Source organism: Lepus europaeus, chromosome 18 (assembly GCF_033115175.1).
Source record: "Lepus europaeus isolate LE1 chromosome 18, mLepTim1.pri, whole genome shotgun sequence".
In the NCBI taxonomy this organism is placed as follows: Eukaryota; Metazoa; Chordata; class Mammalia; order Lagomorpha; family Leporidae; genus Lepus; species Lepus europaeus.
Genome location: NC_084844.1, coordinates 12,001,195 through 12,025,272, shown reverse-complemented (window position 1 = coordinate 12,025,272; position 24,078 = coordinate 12,001,195). Strand labels below are relative to the sequence as shown.

Below are 24,078 nucleotides of genomic sequence, written 5' to 3'. Positions count from 1 at the left end.
TTGCTTATTTCAGAGGCACAAAGAGACAGAAAGACAGAGGACTCCCGTCCCCTGGTCCACTCCCCCACAAACCCACAACAGCTGGGGCTGGGCCCAGCCTGGTCCAGGGCTGAGGCCAAGGGGCAGGGACTCAATCCAGATCTTCCACACGGGTGGCAGCCACGTAAGCCATCACCACTGTCTCCCAGGGTGCACATCAGCAGGAAGCTGGAGTGGGGAGCAGAGCCAGTACTCTAACATGAGATGTGGGTTCATCCTAACCAGCGTTTTAACTGCCAGGCCAAACACCCTTCCCCAGGAAACAGAATTTTTTTAAATTAATTTAATGTAGGAGGTCAGATTTTCCAGACAGCCCCCATTTCAGGGATGCCGTCATATAATGCACTGCAGTGAGCTTTATCGACCTGTGAGAGGAACAGCATTGGATCCTGGAAGCTTTAGATGTTGGCTTCAAAGAAACCTTGCCAACCTTACAGTTTTAGTCACGGGCATAATTCATTCGTAAAGGAAAGCCTTTGATGAAGAATTAAGGTTGGACGAATTTTCAACTATGCTGTTGAAATTTTAGCTGTCCTGCCAAGAGCCAGTCTTGGTTTACAGGCATTTGGTGCAGTAGTTAAGAGGCCTCTTGGGATGCCCACATCCCATATTGGAGTGTTCAGGTTTCAGTCCCAGCTCTGTTCTTTAAAAACTAAAAATAAAAGTTTAGGTGTTTGAAAGGCAGAGTGATAGAGAGAGATCTTGTGTTCATGGGTTGATTTCCCCAAATGCCTGCAACAGCCGGGGTTAGGCCAAGCTGAAGCCAGGAGCCCAAAATCCCACTCAGGTCTCCCATGTATGTGGCAGGAACCCAATCACTTGGGCCATCATTGGCTGCCTCCCAGACACGTTAGCACGAAGCTGGACTGGACGTGTGGAGTAACTGTGACTCGAACCAGGTGCTCTGATAGAGACAGATGTCCCAAGCAGTGGCTTATCCTACTGCACCATGGTGCCCACCTTCCCCCTCCCCAGCTGCTCTCTGGATCCCAGCTTTCAGCTAATGCAGACCCTGGGAGGCAACAGGTGATGGCTGCAGTAACCGGGTCACTGCCACCCACATTGGGAGACTTGGATGGAGGTCCTGGCTTCTGGCTGTGGCCTAGCCCAGTCCTGGGTGTTGTGGGTGTTTGGGCCAGAGAAAAGGAGATCTCCAGATACCTTTCCCCCTCCTGCTTTCAAATAAATTTGTAAATGTTAAGATAGATTTTAAAATGTATATTACTTGATAATTTATGCCTACATTAAGTGTGCTGAGTTTTTAAATTTAAGCTAGCTTATACAGTTTATGGAGTCCTAATTTACCTTGCAGATTGATAATTTTGCTTGAAGTTACTCTGAAAAGCATTAAACCAATGTTGAGAGGTTTTCTTTTGAAAGATATTTTTCTATCTATTATGTACTACTAGTGCTAGAGGAGAAAATTCCTACATTTCTGAAAACAGTGATTATTAATCCAGTAGTTAAGAAGAGTTTTGATCATTTGTATTCTCTTAACTCAGATGAGAAACCACACTAAAAAAAAAAAAAAAAAAAAAAAAAAAAAAAAAAAAGAGAGAGAGAGAAAGAAAGAAAGAAATCCAGTTAGGAACTTCTGAAGCTATAGTTTTAAAAAAGCGACAGCACATTTAGCCCAGCAGTGAGGATGCCCACGGCCCACACTGGAGGGCCTGGGGTTAATGCGCAGCTCCAGCTGCTGACTCCAGAATCCAGGCAATGCAAGGAACTCATCAGGCAGCAGTGGTGGCTCAAGTAATTGGGTTCCTGCCACCCATGTGAGAGATCTGGATTGAGTTCCTGGCTCTCAGCTGGGCTGGGGGCCATTGTGGGCGCTTGGGGAGCAAACTGGTAGATGACAAAACTCTCTCTCTCTCTCTCTCTCTCTGACTGTCAAATAATGCTTTGTTTAAAAAAAAAAAAGTAATACCAGATCATCAAATTAGATACCTCATAATTTAACCATTAATGTAATCCTTGTTATGTAGTTAGGGACATAAATGTTCATTATTGCACATTCGAATTGTGTTTCATTTCCCAGAAGAACAACCTTTTTAATGAAATGGTCTTTAAATAATACAGTGTTCTCAAAGGCAGTTAAGGCCAAGAGTAGCCTCTAACCTCATGGAAAATATAGCTAGATGGAGCATAAGTAGGTGTCAAATATATGATTCTCCTGGGAGCCACAAAGGAGAAGCACATTGGTGCTAAGGGAGACCCCACTGGAGTGGTTTCTGTGAGTAATGGTTAAGCTGAAACAGAAAGGATGTTTGAAGGGAGAGGATTGTCAAGTGGCAAAATCATGCTTCAAATAGAACGCACTGTACAAAGCCCCATGGTGGGGGAGAGATGGCATGTGTAACCAACTAAGAGGCCCAGGGTGGCTGTAGCTTGAAGAATGGGTGTGGACGATACAAGAGGAAGATGGCAAGGGAGGCACGGGTCAGAAGACCACATGAGGGACTCCAGTCTTCCCCACGCAAGCTATGGAGCCTTTGGGTTATGCAGAAAGTAAAGGACACAGCAGGTAATAGTCAACAGGTGTTCACTGGCCACCCCTAATGTGCCAAGCACAATTCCAGACCCACGAAATTCAGTGGTGAACAAGAACCAATTCCTGGACCTCAGAGACTTTTCTAATAATGCAGAAAGCGCCGGCGCTGCAGCTCACTAGGCTAATCCTCCGCCTGCAGCGCCGGCACACCAGGTTCTAGTCCCGGTCTGGGCGCCGGATTCTGTCCCGGTTGCCCCTCTTCCAGGCCAGCTCTCTGTTGTGGCCCGGGAGTGCAGTGGAGGATGGCCCAACTGCTTGGGCCCTGCACCCACATGGGAGACCAGGAGAAGCACCTGGCTCCTGGCTTCGGATCGGCGCAGCGCACCGGCTGCAACACGCTGGCCGTAGCGGCCACTTGGAGGGTGACCCAATGGAAAAAGGAAGACCTTTGTCTCTCTCTCTGTCTAACTCTGCCTGTCAAAAAATAATAATAATAAATAAAAAATAATGCAGAAAGGAAGAATAAACAAAGAAAGAATTACCAGATGGTAATAAGCGTTCACTGGAGACTTAGGATATCATAAAGATCCATGGGCCACTTTAGCTTGCATAGTCAGGAAGGGCCTCATGGAGGAAGTCATGTTTAAGCTGAGACCACATGACGATCGTGGGAGAAAATGATCCCAAAATATGGGAAAAGTTAGTGAAAGACCCTAAGGAGGTAATGAATTTGTCACATTAAAAGAATAGTATTAAGGCAGATGTGATTGGACCAGAGAATGCAAAGGGGGATTAGTACAAGAACAGGCCTGAGTGACAGGTGTAAGCCAGCTCTTGTAGGACCTTATTGGTTGGCATGGTGAGGAATGATAAGCCAAGGAAGAATTTTGAACAGGTTAGAGGCATGAATGGATTAAGCTGAACATAGAGGAGGGAGTTGAAGGCAGACTGTTAGGCTCCTGGAGTAATGGTTAGGTAAACGTGGTCATGACTGAGAGAGGGAAGTTGTAGAATATGGAGAGAAGATAGTGGGTCATTGTCTTTCAGGTGTTTCTTTGTTAAAAAAAAATAGCTTTCTAGTCACCATTGAACCACTGCTGGTGAAAATTGGATGAGTCAGAGAGGTGAGGGAGAGAAAGGATTCTGTGATAACCTCTAGATATGCTTTTGGAGTGACTGGTTCCTCTGTAAAGGCTAGACATGAGGAGTCACAAGGACTGGGTGGAGACCAGAGAGGAGGCTCTGACAACAATCTGAGAATGTCAGTAGAGATGGCCCAACGTGTATCAAATCAAAAGATGGGTCAGGCATCGGATCCACAGGGCCTGGTGGCATAAAATAGCCTTCTACGGGAAGAGATTAGGCGAGCTGTCAAGGACGTCTCCTGAGCTCCTGCCTTGGAGGATGCGATGCATTGTGTGGGTGATGGTGGAGCTCTTCCTCTGGTGACAGCGAGTTGGGGTGCAGAGGTCTGTGCGCGTGGTCACTGTGCAGATGAGAGTGGTGCGAGCAGCAACAGTAGGGCTGAAGAGGAGGATTGGGGTAGAGAAACCCAAGGGTGTCCGTAAGCCTCCTGCTTGGGTATCTGGGTGAGTGTGGGTTCCATGAATCAATCTATACCTGAATCTGTATGAAGACGAGCAGGTTTGGACAAAGGACCGAGTGCAGAGGTGGGGGGAGGAAGTGAAGAACTGTTAATACTGGGATACTTCAAAGAGTTCGTGGAAAAATGGAATTTAAAGATAAGTATATTTTGGTATAAAGAAATTTTGAAACTCATGCATAGAGGTTCTTAAAATTGATTTATTTATTTGAAAGGCAGAGTTAGAGAAAGAGAGAGAGCTTCCATCTGCTGGTTCACACTCCCCAAATAGCTACAATAGCCAGGGCTGGGCCACACTGAAGCCAGGAGCCTGGAACTCCATCCAGGTCTCCCACGTGGGTGGCAGGGGCCCAAGCACTTGAGGCATCGTCTGCTGCTTTCCCAGGCAAGTTAGCAGGGAGCTGGGTCAGAAGTGGAGCAGCCAGGACTCAAAATTAGTGTTCAGTGTCGCAGGCAGAGGCTTAACCTTCGGCGCCGTGACACCAGCCCCTCATGCGTAGTTTTTATAATACTCATTTTCCATGGACTTTTTGAAGCTCATGTTAGAGCTGCCAAGCCTGGGGCACAGGTGGGAGGGAGTTGTTTATACCTCACTTGATTTTAGGTGTTGCACAAGAGCTCTGTCTGTTCTACTGCCTAAGTGTGAACTCAGCAGGGCACCCCAGGCCTCCGAGCTCTGCTGTGCCTGTTCAGGACTGCCTCCCCTGGCATGTTCCAGGCCCTGTGCCGTGGACCGTAGCTTCCTGAACAGCACAGCCCTTTTCCTCTTGATTACCTTTGTTCCCAGCTGCTGTCTCTTTGGCCAACAGTTCTTCTCCCTTCCCACCTGCCAGTCAAAACTGTAGCTAGTGTTTGAGGCTTTTCCTCACTGCCACTTCCTACCTGAAGACTTTCTTGATCTCTTTGTACCGCCCTTTGTCGCTTACTGTATAGAGATGCTTGCATTTTTTTTCCTTTAGTTTTGTGTATGAAAAATTTCAAACAGACCCAGAAGTAAAGAGACTAGTACTATAAACTCACATTTCCATCAGCCATCTTCAGCAACTATCAAGATTGACCTACATTTACTTTATCTCTTCTCCCTTCTTGTTTGCTAAAATATTTTAAAGAAATTCTAGACATGGTGTCATTTTTCCCTGTGTTTTCCAGAATCTCAGAAAATATGGACATTACCTTTCACAGTCACGATTGCTATGGTCATGCATCCCTAGGAAAGGAACAATTACATTTTAGTATCATCTGATTGATAATTAAGTATCACAAACTGACTTTGAAATGCCACTTTATGGTTTGTCTGAATCAGGAGCCAAACAAGAACCAAATATTGCGTGAGGTTCTTAGGCCTGTTTAATCTAAAGCAGAGCCTCCCTCACTCTTCCCCCATGAGACTGATTTCTTGCAGAAACCAGGTCAGTTGTCCTGTAGAATGTCCCACATTCTGGATTTCTCTGCTTACTTCCCTGTGGTGTCATTGAACTTCTCCCCCTGTCCTTCCCTCTTCCTTTTGTCCTCTCAATTGGATGCGTAAGACACGGATTGTGCTCTCCTGCTTTTTGTCCACCGCACATCCGTCCTGTGATAATGTGAGCTCCTTAGAAGGTGAGAGCCTGTCTTGCCCAACTTTGTGCCTCCTGCGTGATGTCTAACACGTTGTACACTAAAAATACTATTCAGTTGCATTATCTAGGGAGTTTTTATTCCTCTTGCCAAAGTATGAACCGGAGCTTATTCTCCATCTTAAGAAGTGTACATTAGGCATTAGGTTGCCAGGGAAATCTTTTCAATAATGTAGGTCACTATTTCCTCATTTGTACTGGAAGAATTACAGCCCAACCTGAAGTGGCACATTCTTATATCTGAAAATTCTTAGGACACTTAACTGAAATCCCCAAGTCCCGTGCTTTCTCTAGATCCACATAGACGTGATCTCAGAAATCAACCGTGTTATACATTCAGCACAAAAACTAGGTCACTAATCATTTCTTCCGATCGGGAGGACTGGATTTCGCTGAGTTGTTCAGAAATCAAGCTGCAAAGCTGACTATGAAAACACCATCACGTGTACGCTTTGTTGTTGATAACTCGCTGCAATCTAAGCTTTAATAACTAGAAGGGAGCGGAAGAAACTTCAAAAGGTTGCATGATAAATGTTTTTGACAATGTGTCAGCTGAACATTAAACAGGATCTTTGTAAATCCTCTCATTCTAAGTGGTTTAAACAGAAAGTTTTAAACTTCTTCCTTCATAAGTATTGGCTCCAGATATCACAATATCCTAAGGTTAAAAAAAGAAAGACCCTTGATCTGGCATATGTGATTTCTATCCCCCATAAGAATCCAGAGGTGTGGGAAACGGGCTCCCCTAGAGATCTCTGCCTCTACCTCTTGAGTGTTTTCTCTTTCAGTGTCTAAGAATGTACCACCATTATACTGGAACAGCTTTATGGTCGATATGACCGTGAGCACAAAGTCACAGAAATACCAAGAAATAAATACAGAGGTAGTAACACTCCCCTAATGCGATTTTCCAGATTGTCTTGTAGTAAAGTGCACTGCTGGCCCTCCCATGGATAAAATGAGGAATGGCAGAACTGGGCAGTATGAAAAAGTGTGTGTGTGTGTGTGTGTGTGTGTGAGAGAGAGAGAGAGAGAGAGAGAGAGAGAGAGAGAGAGAGAGACAGTCAAGAGAAAATGTACATAGAAGGGAAGCCTTCCCCCGTGTGTTGCTTTCCTAGGACTGCTGTAACAGTCAGCCCTAAGTGGCATGAAAAACCCAGAGCTGTTGCAGCTTCCTCCTGGAGGCTGGCCGGCTAGAGCCCAGGTGTCGGCAGGGCTGGGCTCCTGCTGAAGGCTCTGGGGAGGACCCTCCCTTGCCTCTTTTAACCTCTGGTCTTTGCCAGAAACCCTTGGCTTTCCTGGGTTTGTGGATGTGTCTCTCTCATCTCGGCTCTGTTGTCCCGTGGCCAGTGCTTCCTTGTTGTAAGAGCACCTGTCCTAGTGGAGTGAAGGCCGGCTCTCCACCAGTCTGACTTCACCTCTTTTTGCAGAAAAGGGCACATCCTGAGGCAGTGGAAGCTAGGACCCCAGCACATCTTATAGGAGGATCTGCTCCAGCCCTCTGTGTCCGCAGCACACTCTAGTAGCAAAGCCATTGCATCAGCATTACTGTTGCACCTGTAACACGAAGCAGCGTACTTTTTCCTCTTACTTTTCATACAGTTTAATTCCTTAATGACTAAATATCTTGTAAGCAAAGTCAGGTCCTTGGGGTCACTGAAGGCTCTTGAAGGAAGAAAGCAAGACCATGGACAGACGAGAAGCGTTTAGAAGAGATGAAGGAAAGACTCCCAGAGCTCCCAGGGCTCCCAGGGCTCCCAGGGCTCCCAGAGCTCCCAGGCTCCCAGGGCTCCCAGGGCTCCCAGGGCTCCCAGGGCTCCCAGGCTCCCAGGGCTCCCAGGGCTCCCAGGCTCCCAGGGCTGGGCCTGTTGGTGAGGAAGGCAGAGGCTGAGTAGCAGGAGAGCAAGGCGCTCAGTAGCCCCATTCCCTGCCCGGGATCAGGCTGCCCGGGGCCCTTTTTCATCGCAGGACTTCCCAGCTGGTAGCCTGGGAACCTCTAGGAGCCTTAGCTGTTGCTTGTAGTGTGAGATTTCTTTTTTTTTTTTCTTTAAATAAACATCTTTTAAATCCATTTTCCACAAACTTTTTAAAAAGTCACCTATTTTGGCCGGCGCCGTGGCTCAACAGGCTAATCCTCCACCTTGCGGCGCCGGCACACCGGGTTCTAGTCCCGGTCGGGGCGCCGGATTCTATCCCGGTTGCCCCTCTTCCAGGCCAGCTCTCTGCTATGGCCCGGGAAGGCAGTGGAGGATGGCCCAAGTGCTTGGGCCCTGCACCCCATGGGAGACCAGGAGAAGCACCTGGCTCCTGCCATCAGATCAGCACAGTGCACCGGCCACAGCGGCCATTGGAGGGTGAACCAACGGCAAAAAGAAGACCTTTCTCTCTGTCTCTCTCTCTCACTATCCACTCTGCCTGTCAAAAAAAAAAAAAAAAAGTCACCTATTTTCACTTTTTTTTATTACTGGAAAGGCAGAGAAGCAGAGAGGGATCTTCCATCCAGTGGTTCACTCCCCAAATGCCCACAACAGCCAGGACTGGGCTGAGCCAGGAACTCCATCTAGTTCTGCCCACATGGGTGGCAGGGGCCCTGCTGCCTCTAAGGCACCCATTAACAGGAAGCTGGAAGTAGAAGTAGAACCAGGACTCAAACCCTCTCATACAGGATGCACAGTTCCCAGGTGCCATCTTAACCACTATACCAAAAACCCACGCCCAGGAGTGAGGTGTCTACCTTAGAGGTATTGTGAAGCCCCTAGCACTGTGCCTGGAGCACAGCAACTAACATGTAAGCTCTGAGTTAGCACGTCGAGAACAGTGAGAAAGAAGTCCTAATGAGTCAAGGAAGCCAGTTTGTAAAGGGCTTCAGAGCCAAGTGGAGGAACTTTAGCCTTGACAACTTCGGGATGCAGGCTGCAGCCTCGAGTTGTTTCTCCTGCCCTGCATCCTGGTAGCAGGATGACCCAGCCACGCCAAGTCCGGCATCCTGGTGTGCAGAAATGAGCGCCTAGAGATAGGAGTCACTTCAAGTACAAGTTGAAGGAACTTGGGCAAGTAAGCAGGAGTGAGAACTGAGAGGGAACACCAGATGACTGTGCGGTTTTAACCCACATGGCTGAGGGAATGACTGTGTGGTTGGTGGGGGCAGATCATGAGTTTGGTCTTGAACTTGTTAAGTGTGGGATAAGGGTGAGGCAGTTGTATGCACACATAAGCGAGACAGTTGAAGAGGCAAGTGGGAGGCCCTGTGAGAGTCCGGGTGTGGAGACGGGTAAGGAATCATGAGCACTAGCTCAGCCTAGTGCTCCCACGGCCCATCCAGTAGGGGAAGCTGGATGTGTGGTGTGCTTTCAAAGTCGATGTCCAAAATGGAACTTGTCATCCCCAGGTTAATTCTTCCGCTGTTCCCCTTTTGGTGCCAAGCTCTATGATCAGAGCAGTGGCATCATTAATGCTGTTGAATCTGTGTCATGGAGACTCATTTTTTCTCTTCCTTTCCGTGTATTTTAGTTCTTCTGTGTCTCCCGCCTTAGATCACGGACTGCACTCAGCCGCCTCTGCTGAAGCTCTGACAATTGTTGTTTGAGCTTCCTTTTCTCAACCCTGGGACACTCATTCCATTACCAAGCCCGCTGGCCTGTGTTCGGACTCCGTACTCCTGGGTCCCTCTCTTCTGCACATCTCTGTTCACCAAGGCTCAGCTCCCGTGTGCTGCCAGAGTGGCCTCTGATGGTCTCTGGCTGGAGTGGAGTGAACTCCTGAGACCGATTTTCCTGCATGTTTTATATTACCCAGTGTGTAAAATTATGCTTTTTTTTTTTTATTGTTTAAAGCCATTTCTCACTGACACAAAAATGTACCTCATCCTGTGTTCCCAAGCCTTGACAAGATGCTTGTGCTAAGGATCTCACAAGTGCTTGTGAGCCTCTGGGTCTGGTTTTCTCCAGGACGTTCCGAGGGTGGGTGTAAGCTGATTCCTTCCTCTGTTCTGTCCCGTGGAGTCGCCCGTGTGTCTTTCCAAGACTCTCTTAATCGTTGCCAGTGGACCTCACTGCCACATTTTCCACATGCCACCTGTGTGTTCTTCCTGTATCATAAATCGGAGCACCCTAGGCCCTTAGCTGTTCCCATGACTACAGGATAAAATCTGCGGACTTTCTGGCCACAGGGCCCTTCTCCCTCCCCAGGCAGCCTTTCCTGGCTCAGTGCCTATCCACTGTTGGCCGCCTCTTCTGTGTCCAGCACACTTGCCGGTCTGTGCCTTGCTTTCCTCTGTGACTGCACAGCCCGGCCTCCTCTCCTCCTAGCAGACGCTCTGCAGCTCACACGTTACATCCGCAATGAGGTGTTCTTTGTCCAAGTCTTCCCCAGCACATTTGCTTTTCTCCTACGGTCTGGTCTCCACATTTGGTGGCACGGTTCACATGGTATTACAATTATTCCTTTGCAAATTTTCATACGCATCAAGTTAGGTGCATTTTAAGACAAATGTTTAGCACAGTGCCTGTTATATACTATATACTCAGGTTATAGAAATGTTTTCCATAGTTTTTAAATTGAGTAAATATCCAAAGGAAACAGTACATAGATAGAAGAGAAGTGAGATGAGAATTTTGGGGAATAATCCACAGTGGGAGGGGAAGAAGAGGAGGCAGGGCAGAGAAGGCATATAGGAAGTGGGAGAAAGATAACCCCCACTTCTCAGTGTCAAAGGAAGGGATTTCTGGAAGGAGGAGGTCTACTGACCAAAGCAGCAGGAAGATCCAGGGGAATGAAGATGTCCAATACCGCAGGATTGGGGCGGGGAGTACTGCCGCCAACCTTATGGAGAACAAGTTTCATAAAGTGCTGGAACCCGAAGTCAGGTCACAGAGGAGCCTGGAGTTGGCTGACGGGGGAGTTAAGAAGAACGCTTGAGAAGTGGGGCCATCTAAGTCAGAAAGAGACCTGTGACTGTCTGGGATTAGACTGAGGGCCCACAGGGTTGTCTTGTCCATCCTCCGGCCCGCACGGGGGAAGCCGGGACAGCCGTAGACAGGTGTGTCTGTGCGGTCGGTGCAGGAGCTCAGCAAAGGGGGAGCACAGAAGCTGTGTGTCCCCTAGCATCTGGACAGAGGGCACGGGTGGGCATGTTCTCTTGAGAAAACAGGAAGGTACACCCCTGCCACACTAGAGGGAACAGACTGGGTAAGGCTCAGTTAGTTGTCTCTAAGGTCAGACACAGAGGAAATACACTTCAAGGCAGAAAAAAATACTCCCCTCAGTCTTAGTGGGAATACTCACTTTGCAAGGCAGCTGGATCTTTATATAACTGAGTGTTTCCAGTAACTGCCATATTAGCATAGTGTAAGTAGCACTTTACCAAGCATTTCAGAGACCACTCTGAAAATATGAGGGAGGAGGGCCGGCGCTGTGGCTCAGCGGGTTAATGCCCTGGCCTGAAGCGCTAGCATCCCATATGGGCACCGGTTCTAGTCCCGGCTACCCCTCTTCCGATCCAGCTCTCTGCTATGGCCTAGGAAGGCAGTAGAAGATGGCCCAAGTCCTTGGGCCCCTGCACCAGTGTAGGAGACCCGGAGGAAGCTCCTGGCTCCTGACTTCTGGCTTCGGGTCGGCACAGCTCCAGCCATTGTGGTCATCTGGGAAGTGAACCAGCTGATGGAAGTCCTCTTGCTCTGTCTCTGCCCCTCTCTGTAACTCTTTCAAATAAAATAAATCTTTAAACAAATATGAGTGAGGAACAGTTGTCGCCCTTAGGAAGCTCATACTCTAAGAAAAAATATCAGGTGAACTCACAGTTCAAAGAAATATGTGAATATGCCCTCGTATGGGGGACATAATGACTTCATGAGAAGTACAAGATTTCTCCAACCTAGATCTGAAATGTGTCGCAGGAGTCTTGACTTCGGTTTTGAGAGAGGAGAAACTCATGGTTCTTTGGAGGGGACCCAGCATGGTGCTGCAGCCTGGAGGCACTGCACTTGTGCATGAGCAGGCACTTGTAAGAAAATGGAAATTTAGGCCGGCACCGTGGCTTAACAGGCTAATCCTCCACCTTGCGGCGCCGGCACACCGGGTTCTAGTCCCGGTTGGGGCGCCGGATTCTATCCCGGTTGCCCCTCTTCCAGACCAGCTCTCTGCTATGGCCCGGGAGTACAGTGGAGGATGGCCCAAGTGCTTGGGCCCTGCACCCGCATGGGAGAGAAGCACCTGGCTCCTGGCTTCGGATCAGCGCGGTGCGCCAGCTGCGGCGGCCATTGGAGGGTGAACCAACGGCAAAAGGAAGACCTTTCTCTCTGTCTCTCTCTCTCTCTCACTATCCACTCTGCCTGTCAAAAAAAATATATTAAAAAAAATAGAAAATGGAAATTTAAGCGAATGACTGGGCGTCCCCCTTTCCTCTGGTCTTGAGAGGGGTGTTCGGTGGGGCTCTAACAAGTTTACCCCTGTGCTGCGGAGACTGGCCTCAAGTGTGAGCAATAAGCACCCTAGTCAGATGTGGAAATCCCTGGATGGTCCTGAAAATTCTAGATGTGGTTGTGGAACTTGATCCCAGATCTCTACCACTCAAGATAAGAACTTGCTCACAAGTAGAGCTGAAGAGACAGAGGGCGGGAAGTGTGCTTTGAATTTCCTGAGTAGAAATAGCCTGGCTCCTCGAGGAGGAGGGGCGGGCAGTGTCAGGATGGTTTTCTGGGTGACCCAGGAGGCCTTAATGAGGTGCGGGAGGAGATTCCAGCTTCCTTAGATCATCAGAGTCTTGAAACAGTATGATTTCTTTTCCTGGAACCTCTGTGAAGACCAGGAAACATGAACTTTTTTAAAAGTACATTTTGAGGCCTTTTAAAGAAAGTCCCTTAGGAATTTTAAAGGACTGAAAATAGGTGAGAAAGAGAAGAGCGAAAAAGTGAAAACTTTCTTATTCTTTGGAGAACACACTATTCTTGTTCTTTATAATGGCCGCAGTATGTTGGCCTTGTACGTAGACCTGTAGCCTAGCAAGTCCCATGGCAACAGCGCCCATCAGAGCAGCTTCTCATGCGTAGATTGGGTTGCAGCAACTCGGAAGTGTTCACCTGAGAGAAATTTAGCCTTAAGTGAAAGGTAACACATGTGCTGGGTTAAAAACCCTGCAAAGACCTCCTGTTCTCTACACCAGTATCACAAAAGAAATGGAAGAATGAAGGGTTAAAGAAATGTGTTTCTTGAAACGTGAGAAAGGTTCAAAGCTTGAATGTAAGCTATAAAGGAAGACAATCCCTGCTCCCGTGGTGTGAATCCAGCAGTGGCTGCTGGGGTCCGCGTGGCTCCGGTTTCTCCAGGTCTGCACGGTGAACACGTGTCTACCACTGCAGTTTCTGTGGTTTGGGTGTTTCTCCTGGTTGGGCCTGAATGAAGAAATCACTTTCAAAGACATCTTGAGTGGCATTTCAGTTGGTAAAGCTCATTGCTTTTGTTAGTAGATTTAGCCTGTGTAAAAAGAAGACCACGGGAGCCATATTGGCCACCATAGCTAGGCAGTGAGACCACCCAGGAAAAATGTCGACTCTGCCACTGTGCCATCTTTGGTAGCCCTGGATTGATATGCCCTTGTGTGGATAATAGGGCTTCGTCTTATTGCTTCTCCCTTATCGTTTCAGATTTTTTTAAATGTCTGTAAATCTGACGTGACAAAGACAGTGAGATCTTGTTGCATTTATTTGTATTTTACTTTAGCTTTCAGTTAGCCATAATAAAAAAGTAAAACATTTTGCATTTCTGTATCAGGAACATGTCCAAAGAAACCTACTCATCGGAAACATTATCAGCACATTTACAGACAGACCTGGAGTGATGCTACTGAGGCAAATCCAGGCGGTATGAAAAGGGAAAGTACAGTTTAAAAGAGAGTCTCTGATGTCGCCTTTATAATTAGTGTCTCTTCACAGTAGCTACAGAGTAGGTGTTATGTCTGTTTGTTGGCTCAACCAACCAGCGGAAGACAAGTTTATGTCAAGATTTATAATCTAGACAGATGACACAAATTTTGAAATCATCTTATGTGCATTAAATGGAATGTAGACTATTACCATAAAAAAAAACCTTGAATTTTACCATGTATAAATTTTATCTCAATAAAAATATACAGAATCCCCCCTTTCCAGTATCTTCTTCCATCAAAATGTGATCACCCCACTCCCTGCTTTTTTTTTTTTTTGACAGGCAGAGTGGACAGTGAGAGAGAGAGGGAGAGACAGAAAGAAAGGTCTTCCTTTTTGCCATTGGTTCACCTTCCAATGGCCGCTGCGGCCGGCACATTGCACTGATCCGAAGGCAGGAGCCAGGTGCTTCTCCTGGTCTCCCATGCGGGTGCAGGGCCCAAGCACTTGGGCCATCCTCCACTGCACTCCCGGGCCACAGCAGAGAGCTGGCCTGGAAGAGGAGCAACTGGGACAGAATCCGGTGCCCCGACCGGGACTAGAACCTGGTGTGCTGGCGCCGCAGGTGGAGGGTTAGCCTAGTGAGCCGCGGCGGCGGCCCCCACTCCCTGCTCTTTGTCTTCACTTCCACTCAGAGCACATGTGGGCAGGGCTCCTCCATCCCTGCCACCCGTCCAGTGACGAGTGAATCACCTGTTTGCTCTGAAGCAAGGTGGTAAATCCAGGCCTCATGAAAGCCTATCATGAAAGCTTCATGTTTTTTAAGTGGGGACTTTAGTTTTTACTTACGGAAACTTCCAGACGTCCCCAGAAGCCAGGAGGAGAGTGGCCGGAACGCGCTCTCCGCTCACCCTGTCTGCCGTTCCGGCCGCTGGCCAGCGTGGCTTCTTTGCGGCAGCCGCTCTGGGGTCGAGACTGCCACTCCGCAGCCAGGCAGCAGCAGGCACGAGGCCCCTGTGCATTTCACCCAGCAGAGGCTCCTCTGCTTTTAGGCTTCAAGGCCACGGACTTTACGCAAAGCCCTCAAAAACCACGACTTTGCCAGCCCCAGCCCTATGTTTATACAGGGCAGGACTTTAATCCACACTCCTCTTGCTTCCATATGGCTTAATCCAGTTCTTTCAAATACCTGAACACTACAACATTCAAGGTTGCCCCCTCCCCGAGGACAGTGGGCAAACGTGTGGGACAGAACCAAGGAAGGGATCCATTTACCCTCTGCCCTCAGCGTAGGGCAGGCCCAGAAAGCCTTGCCACAGGGCCCCAGGGTGTCTTGTGAAAAGGCCAGGCAAGAGTGTTTTGCTAAAATTGGGCAACACACAATAAAGCACAATATCAGCGTCAAACGCATTCCATTTCAAGTGAGTGAGAGCCAGTTTGAAAACGCTTCGAATAGGGGGCAGGGCACAACGGTGCGAGCCACCTAACACACAGTGTGTAAGGGAATGAGCCTCGGGAGGTCCCTGTGCTGTGACAGTGCCCCCAGAACCTCTCAGTCAGGAGACAGCGGTTTTTATACTGTTAATGACTCCATTTTGATCTGCAAGTGGGTTTTTCCAAACTTCTCATAAATGAGTTTTAATAAAGATAGGAAAGTAGAGTTTGCAGTTGTGTCCCTAGTGGGAATCAAGAGATTCTGGGTGTGAGCTGAAGAAATGTTTGCGTGCTTAGCCAGCCTCTTGGCAAAGGGGTGGGAGAGGGTCACGGCCCTTAGGTGCCAGGAGGGGGCTGGCCAAGAGGTCAGCCAAAGACAAGGCCAGAAACCTCTGAGAAGAGCCTGGTCATGCTAAGGCATTGCACACAAAAGCCTGTCTGCACGTCTCGCACACTTGGGAGCGTTTGGATCATATCTTTCTTTGCCATTGCAACAGTATTTCTCCCAGTGAAGTCTTCCTTTGTTAAATAACTTGCAAACTACTTAATAACTGAAATGCGCTTCTATTTCACTTCTTCCTTAGAAAAGGCATGTATCCGCCATCACTCATGCTTGTGTAAATTGATTTGGAACAACAGAAACTTGGATTTTAAAAAAAACAACACGACATATAGTTCTTCACAGTGCGTGGCTCTGCGAGGGAAGGAGTCGCTTGCTCTGAATTATGTTTGCAAATTATATGACAATAGCATTGATTCTTTTTCTCCTCCGAAACAAGGAAGTCTCTAGTACTGTCACAGGTGCCATCCAAGGGACACATTAACTACAAGTCCTTTCCTCATCCTGAAGAGCTCATTAACAAGGAAACTTTAATTTGTTGTACTTGTTTTAATATTTTAAACCACACACACACAAAAATCCCTTCATCCTGTAACCCTCTCCCTTGTAAAGAGTGCGGTCTACCTGCATTGTCTTCTGAAACTCATTATGTCATTTCCGGTTTTCTTCTGGGAAGTGTCGTTCTTCGTTCCTGACCCACACAGAGCGCTCAGAGAGTGGAACAGGGCAGCCTCCTGCAGCACACCCGACTCACAGGGTGTCTAAAGGAAGCTTCCATTGGGAGAAGAGATCTGTCCTTTCAACAGTGATGCGGGTGAACCCTGCAGAGATAAGAAGTGAGGAATAATTGTGCCGAACAAACAGCTTCACTGTTCAAGTTGGGGTTTGTTTTACGTTTTGACCCAATGCTGGGCAACTCCGTTTTTTAATTATATTGGGCTTTTCTCAGGAAAAAATACAAACTGAAAGTTGTGAGGGGGGTGTGTGTGTGTGTGTGTGAGAAATGTCAAATATAAAGGTTTTTGAATAAAGAAACCACAGGTTAAAAGAAAAGTTCCCAGTTATACTTCTTAAGTAGTTTTGGCCATTTTCATAGTCCTTATGTCAAATTCAAATTCTGAAGTTGAGACTCTCCTTAACCTAATAATTTTTTAAACTATAAAGCCAAGAAGAGCTGCCAATATAAACCGCCCCCTCCCTTTCATATAATACATGGTACCTTTTTTTTGACAAGTAGGAATATTATTTTATGACTTTTCAATGTTTTGAACTGATTTTTCGTAGATAATAAAAGTAACTTCTAGGCACAACTGCTTTCTCCGATTAACCTTAGGAAGATTGTGTTTTCTGTCATCAGTTAAGCTCTGAGCAGATTTTTAAAGTGCTGCCTTTTTGGAAGGCAGAATGTAATTTGAATTCTATTTTGATGACATTGATAGAATACGGTAGACTGAATAGCGTGTTCATTGTGTGAAGTTTGAAGAAAGGACCCGATCTGATCGCGTTTCCCCATCCTCTCTGGGCCTTCCTCCCAGCTCTATTTCCCCAGCACTAATTTCTCTTCAGTCCCCTCCAACCCGCCTGGATTCTTCTTGTCGGATTTCTTGGCCACCTCCTCCTCCTCTGCCTGGTCCTGTGTGGGAGCATCTCCCAAAGGGTCTGTTTTAGGGCCTCTCCTCATGGCACTTCCCTCCCTAAGGACATGTCCCCCTGCCCCCCTGCTGGGGAGAGCCCTCTCCATGGGCGAGACCTGCGTTTGCCGTGTGCTCTGCCAGCCAGGAGTCTCATGCTGCAGCTTGGGCTGCTGTAACCAAACGTCGTGGCCTGGGCGGCTTGTAAAGAGCACAGGTCTATGTCCCACACATCTGGAGGCAGGCACATCCAAGGTCAAGGCATGGGCAGACGTGGTATCTGCTGAGGGCCTGCTTCCTGGTGCGTGGATGGCCAAAATGCATCCTCCCATGGAAGAAGAGCGAGAGTTCCTGCGGGGCCCCTTTGTTTTGTTTGTTTGTTTGTTTGTTTGTTTGTTTGTTAAGATTTATTTTATTCATTTGAAAGAGTTACAGAGAGAGGTAGAGACAGAGAGAGGGTCTTCCATCTGCTGGTTCACTCCCCAGACGGTCGCAATGGCCAGAGTTGAACCGATCCGAAGCCAGGAGCCAGGAGCTTCTTCTGGGTCTCCCATGTAGGTGCAGGGACCCAAGGACTTGGGCCATCTTCTACTGCTTTCCCAGGCCATAGCAGAGAGCTGGATCGGAAGAGGAGCAGCCGGGACTAGAACTGATGCCCATATGGGATGCTGGCACCGCAGGCAGAAGATTAACCTCCTGCGCCACAGTGCCAGCCCCTGTGGGGCCCTTTCTAAGGATGCTAATTCCATTCCCAAGGACTCTGCCTTCTATAGGTGCCCACAGCCTAATACCACCACCTTGAGGGCTAGGATTTCAACAGAGGAACCCTGGAGGGACGCAGATATTCGGACTACAACAGGTGCCCCTTGAGGTCCCACCAGCGCCTTAAACTCAACACCTCATGAGCCCTGTGGCCCCGCTGCTGCCGGCCCGTCCTCTGCTCACCGCTTGCTGGCCATCAGTGTAAGAGCCTTAAGGTGTCTTTTCCCCAACCCCTCTCCCCACATTCACTGACCTCCTTCAAGGCCTCACTATACTTGGCCTTGACTTCGGCAGCAGCCTCATTCTTAACCCTTGTCTTCACAGCATAGAAATAACCCCTCAAAAATTCAAAGAGAAAACAGTTGGACATGAACAGTGCCAAACGCTGCTGTGGAAATGAGGGGGAGGAAATAGCCCCAGCTATCACAATAGGAAGGTGACAAGTTACCATGGTGAAAACTGACCTAGGACCATAGTGGGGGAAGGAGCCCAGGTATAATGGGGTGCTAAGGAGAGGAGCAGGGCATGAAACCCAGGGTGTGGGTGCTCTCGAGGGTCTGCCAGTGAAGGGGAAGAGGGAGACAGGCGGGAGGGAGGGACGATGTTTTGTTTAAGACAGATGGACGCACATCTCCTGGATGTGAAATAAAACTAAAAAATAACAATCAAATGAGAGTATTGTTTCTTTAATTGTGGTAGAAGCCAGACAGTGCATTATTATGAGTAATAATAATGTTTATGTAAGGGGCCAGTGCTGTGGCACAGCGGGTTAATGCCCTGGCCTGAAGCGCCAGCATCCATATAGGTGCCGGTTCTAGTCCTGGCTGCTCCTCTTCTGATCCAGCTCTCTGCTATGGCCTAGGAAAGCAGTAGAAGATGGCCCAAGGCCTTGGGCCCCTGGATCCGTGTGGGAGACCCAGAAGAAGCTCCTGGCTCCTGGTTTCGGATTGGTTCAGCTCTGGCCATTGTGACCATCTGGGGAGTGGACCAGTGGATGGAAGACCTCTCTCTCCCTGTCTCTACCTTTCTCTGTAACTCTTTCAAATAAATAAAATATATCTTTAAAAAAAAAAAACAAAAGATGTATGTATGTATTATGTGCTTTAACATACATAAGAACCTTTAGTTTAAATGTGCCATATTAAGGACAGTTTGGTTGGGTACATTTGGTGCAGTGGTTAAGCCACTGCTGGGGATACCCCTGTCCATAATGGAGTGCCTGGGTTCAAATCCAGGCTCCACACCCTATTCCAGCATCCTGCTAATGTGCAGCTGAGAGGCAACTGGAGATGGATGGCTCAAGTAGTTGGGTCTTGGCCACCCCCATGAGAAACCTGCATTGAGTTCTGGCTCCAGCCTGGCCCAGCCCCAGATGATGTGGACATTTAGGGAGTGAGCCAGCGGTTGAGATGGACGTGCTCTCCCTCCCTCTCTCTTACTCTCTCCCTGCCTTTCAAGTAACTACAGTAGATAATTTTAGCAAGAAAGGGACAGGCAGAAGCCCCGACGCGTGAAGTAGATGTCCTCAGAGAGCAGAGTTCAGGTATCTGTGAGTTCTGTCCACAAGCGTACGTTCAGCGTCACCTGTGTGCCAGGAACTGAGCTGGCACCAGGCTTGCAGAGATGAAGAGGAGCGAGCCCTGAGGTGCCGTCTCAGACATGTAGATTAGTTCTCTGAAAAAGCTGGGAGGAGCCCATCCTTAGCTCTTGGAATAGGCCGGGACATCACACACTTTTTTTTTTTTTTTTCTAGGCAAAAGAAAAGAGAAAATAGATACAGAGTGAGAAGGAGGCAGAATGGAGTAGCACAAGCAAATTGAATTTGAAGTTAGAGAAATGTGTTAAAATTCCAGTCCAGTGACCCATTACTGGCCACATAGGTTTGAGTGAGCTATTTTGCCTTCCTGAGCCTAATTCTGTCCTCTCCAGGACAAATAAAATAATGCCACTGCACAGGATTATGGTGAAAGTTACAAATAAGATCCACTCAGCCGAACGCCGTCTCCCGCTGTCACTGATAGTGACAACATCAGCACCACACACCAAGGCTCGCTACAGCTCCGCATGGCCAGAGCACGAGCTAGGTGATAAGGGTGCTTGGGCGCAGTGCTGAAGAGTTTGCCCTGTGCCCCGGGGATGCTGGGGTGCTGGTTTAGCATTTCAGTGGGTGAATGACACAATCAGATTTAGGTTTAATTCTATCACTGTGACAGCAGTATGACGGTGGATGAGAGAGCCAGGACAGAGCAGGGGTGGAAAAACATGTATAAACATTCTTCCCAAGACAGTAATAATTGCTCTCCCTGATTACACCATAGAGCAACTGGTAAGATCCCATCTGTTGATAACTATCAGCAAGCATAGGAACAGTGGCATTCAACCCTTCAGAAACAAAATTTATTGATGAAAACAGAATTTATAGACAAGAATCAAGAGATTTCCAAACTCATTTTCAGACCTAGTCAAATGGAGAATTTATAATCAAATTTCATCTCAAAGAGATCCTAAAGCATTTAAGCTCATTCTCAAACCATTTTACTCTAAATTAGTTCTTAGCCTGGGGCCCATCCATGGATGGGTTTCAGGCAATCTATGAAATATCTAAAAATCAGAGGCAAAATTGTCAGAGTATGGTTTTTTCCCCTCTAGAGAGTCACTACATAGCTTTCATAAGATGCCCAAAGGGATCTAGAACCCAATAAAGGTTAAGAACCACTGTGTATATCTACTTATGGAACCGGCATTGTATTGAAAGAATTTTCAAGAGACATTAACGTGTTTTGTCTGAACTCAAGGCTTTTGTACCCACTTGCTCTTCTCCCCCAGTACCTGCCCCAGCCTGTAAATGTCACCTGCGGTCTTCCAGCTGCTCAGACCAAGCTCCTGGAGGCCCTCTGCTCACCCTCCACATCCTCCACCTCCAGGAGGTCCCACAAGCCAGGCCCACTGCTTGGGAGACGGCCAGCGCCCATCTGTATGACTTGCTGTGTCTCAGGCCTTCTTAATTACAGCCACTCCCCCCAGCCCACCCCAGGGTACTGCCCTTCACTGCTCTGTTCTTCTGTTTTTTCCAATGGTATGCTTTATGCTTATTGTTTGTGTATTACCACTCACCCACTATAATGTATGCAGCATGAATTCAGAGGATTTTTTGGCCTGTTTTTTTTTTTTTTTTCAGTATTGCAGGAACTCAGTAATATTGACTAGATGGATTTTATTTGAGAATTTATTTGGCATCTTTGCCATTGCCATCCTCTGTGTTTTTCTCACTAGAACTCTCCCCTGTGTTATTTCTGCAGTTATACAGGATTGTTTGAATGGATCCCGTTTCTTTTCTAGTTCATCTTTATGTAACACAGTAATTGATGCAATAATAATTATTTATCTTTGTGGTTTTTTAGTTTCCCTCATTAACCTGAAAATTTTATTTCCAGCAGCTACTTGGCAACTGAAGAGTTCATCTCCGTCTCCATTTCTTACAGGTTCCTCAAATCCCACAGCATCCTGACTTAGTACAGAGATTCCTTTACGCTTACTGTAGTTTACTCGAAATTGCTATAATATAATTTTGAAGAACTTCATGTTGGTCAGATATTATGATTCCTGTGTTTCACAACACTTTGCCGAGTGTTAATGTACCTGGCAGGTGTACTAATAGAACTGTTTTAATTGGCAATAGCTTTACACTTTATTGCATGCTTGTGGTTCTATGCTGGGAACATAAGAGACATTTTTATAACATGAATTGACATCTGCTAATTTGTCTGTTTTATAAGTTTGGAATTTTTTTACTAGGTATTCTTAAAGAAGAAAACATCTGGGCCTGACACACAGAAGTCTGGTTTTATTTGCCTGAACTCTTTGGAACAACAGTAATAAACCAAAGATCTAAGGCTTTCTTAATGCCAGTTCATGTGGCAAAACTTTTTTCAAATATGCTAATTTCTAATGTTGCTGTGTTTGTTTTTACACTGTTTCAGGTTTTACAGGATGAACTGGAGAACCGCTCCAGCCAGGTGCGATGTGCGGAGAAAAGATTACAGCACAGAGAACTGGAGGCCCAGGAACAGGTACAGGTCCTTCCTCCGCGGCTTGGCCGCTTGTTTACTTTCTGCAGATCAAGGAGCGTGCACGTGATTGCCCTTTTAATCTAGGAGACTTTGGTTGCATGTAACAGAGTACTACACCCACGGCTGGCATGAACAGTAAAATAATTCATTATAGCACAGAACGAGAAGAGTGTGGGTAGGGCAGGCTCTGGTCCTGGCCGGTTTCTGGCATTCTTGCGGCTCTTCCTCCTGTGCTGCTGTCATTCTTAAAGTGACTCCAAATGCCTAGTGCAGTGCCAGGCATCCTGCACAGAGCCACGCTCCCCGCGGGCCTGAAGGCACTGTCACTTCTGGGGTCTCCTGAAGAGTAGGGAACTATTGTCTAGAACCCTACCACCATTTCCCTTCGCATCTCATTGGCCACAGTAGGACACATGCTCAGCCTGGCAAGAGGACCAAGAGGACCAACAGTAGCCTACACCAACCAGGATCCACCTGCTGGTGATGGAATTAGGAAAGGGAGGAAAAGTGGATCAAAAAGAAAAGAAATGGATGTTGGGTATACAGCTAAACAGTGTCTACTTTGTCATCATTTTCAAATTAGTGGACATTATTTTACTTAGAAGCATAAATCATGTTTTCCTTTGAATTTTAATTTTCTCCCCTTTGTTTCTGTTTGGTTAATAAAATAAATGTAACATAAGCCAGAATAATCAAGCTATGACAATAGCTAAAGACCTATTCTATTTTCAAATGACAATTATTTTCACCCAACACTTCTGGTGATAATGAATTAGATTGAGTGGTAATTTTGACATTTTAAAATAAAAAGCCAGCAGTGTATCAATAGATACCATTAGTCTTACTGAAGCCTTTTATAAATGCACTGTCCCCAGCCATTGGACATAGCATTGCTAACGGTCTTCTAAGTGCTACCAATCCGTTATGTACAGAACTGCCATAGGTATTGACTGGTGCTTATACTTTGGTTGTCTCATAGTAAAACTCAGTACAGGAATATTAGATTAGGTAACATTGCCCTTTTGGGAAAGCTAAACACTGAAGTGAAGCTAACAAGGAAGCTATATGCAACTCTGGAGGTTGTCTCCACCTGGGATCCCATGATAGGGGGTTATAGGCATGGAAGTAGCACCAACAGGTGCTGAGAACTAATGCCCAGTGAATTGACATGACCTATGATCCCTTCCTGCTCCCTAATAGATAATGTGTAATACATGTATATTACTGTGTATATGTGTAAATAATTGATACTGTGTAATATGTGTATCATATATGTATGCATCTGTCATGGATGTATGACATGCATAAATATACCTATGCATGGTCAATAATAGGATAAAAGAATAATATTCATATAAAATAATCATTATACTTCATCATTTGCTTACAGGGTAACAGACTATACAAGAACCATTACACTTGCACTCCCTGGGAGGCAGCTTTGGGGGCTCTAGTAGTTGGGTCCCTGCTACCCAAATGGGAGAGTCATGTTGATTTCTTGGCTCCTGGCTTCAGCCTGGCCCAGTCCCAAGTGCAGACATTTGGGAAGCAGATAAGAGATATCTCTCTGTGTCTCACTCTTCTCTCTCTGTCTCTGACTCTGTGTGTGTCCCTCTCTGCCTTATAAATAAATAAATAAATGTATGTATGTAAAGGGAAATATTACACATATTTCACTTAATCTTTACAATAACCTTGTAAAGTCAATATCACCGCTGTTTTATAGATGCCTCAGTAAAAACTCCGAGATTGAGTAACTCATCCAAGACCACACAGCTGATACACAGTAGGGGTTGATTCACACCCAGGTGTATCTGAATCCCATGATAATTTTTAAGTTACATTTCTAGTTAATTTAAAAACATGGAGTAGCAGTGATGCTGTTCCAGATGCCCTGTCCAGGAGCAGGTGGCCTGGACCTTCCAGGGGCAGAGAGAAGCAAAGAGCACAGGGGACAGAAGCAGAGCAGGTGTGGTCACCGATGCCGATGGCTGCTCAGATGGAGCATGGCGTTGTTCCGGCGAGTCTGCGTGGGTCTGATCTTTTCTGAAGGTCAGCTGAGTTCCATCCCTGGTCAAGGATGCATGTAGGTCAAAGAAGGAGAAAAGACAAAGTTCTTAAAAGCAGAAGTTCTCTGGAGAACTGGGGCTTCTCCAGTTTGTGGTAAAATATGACTTAAGGTAAAACTTTGTTGACATCACTTTAATTCATGGCAAAGCTTCACACAGAAAAT

The 24,078-nt window shown here is 46.9% G+C and overlaps 1 protein-coding gene across 6 annotated transcripts in view; it reads left to right on the top strand.

Annotated features, from left to right (window-relative positions):
• CEP112 (centrosomal protein 112) overlaps positions 1–24,078 on the top strand; it is a 516,630-nt gene that overhangs the window by 444,664 nt on the left and 47,888 nt on the right. For all 6 annotated transcript variants that reach the window (XM_062174820.1, XM_062174816.1, XM_062174818.1 and 3 more), the window contains one exon: positions 21,756–21,845. In XM_062174820.1, the coding sequence (XP_062030804.1) occupies positions 21,756–21,845 (90 nt within the window). The remainder of the gene's footprint in view (positions 1–21,755; positions 21,846–24,078) is intronic.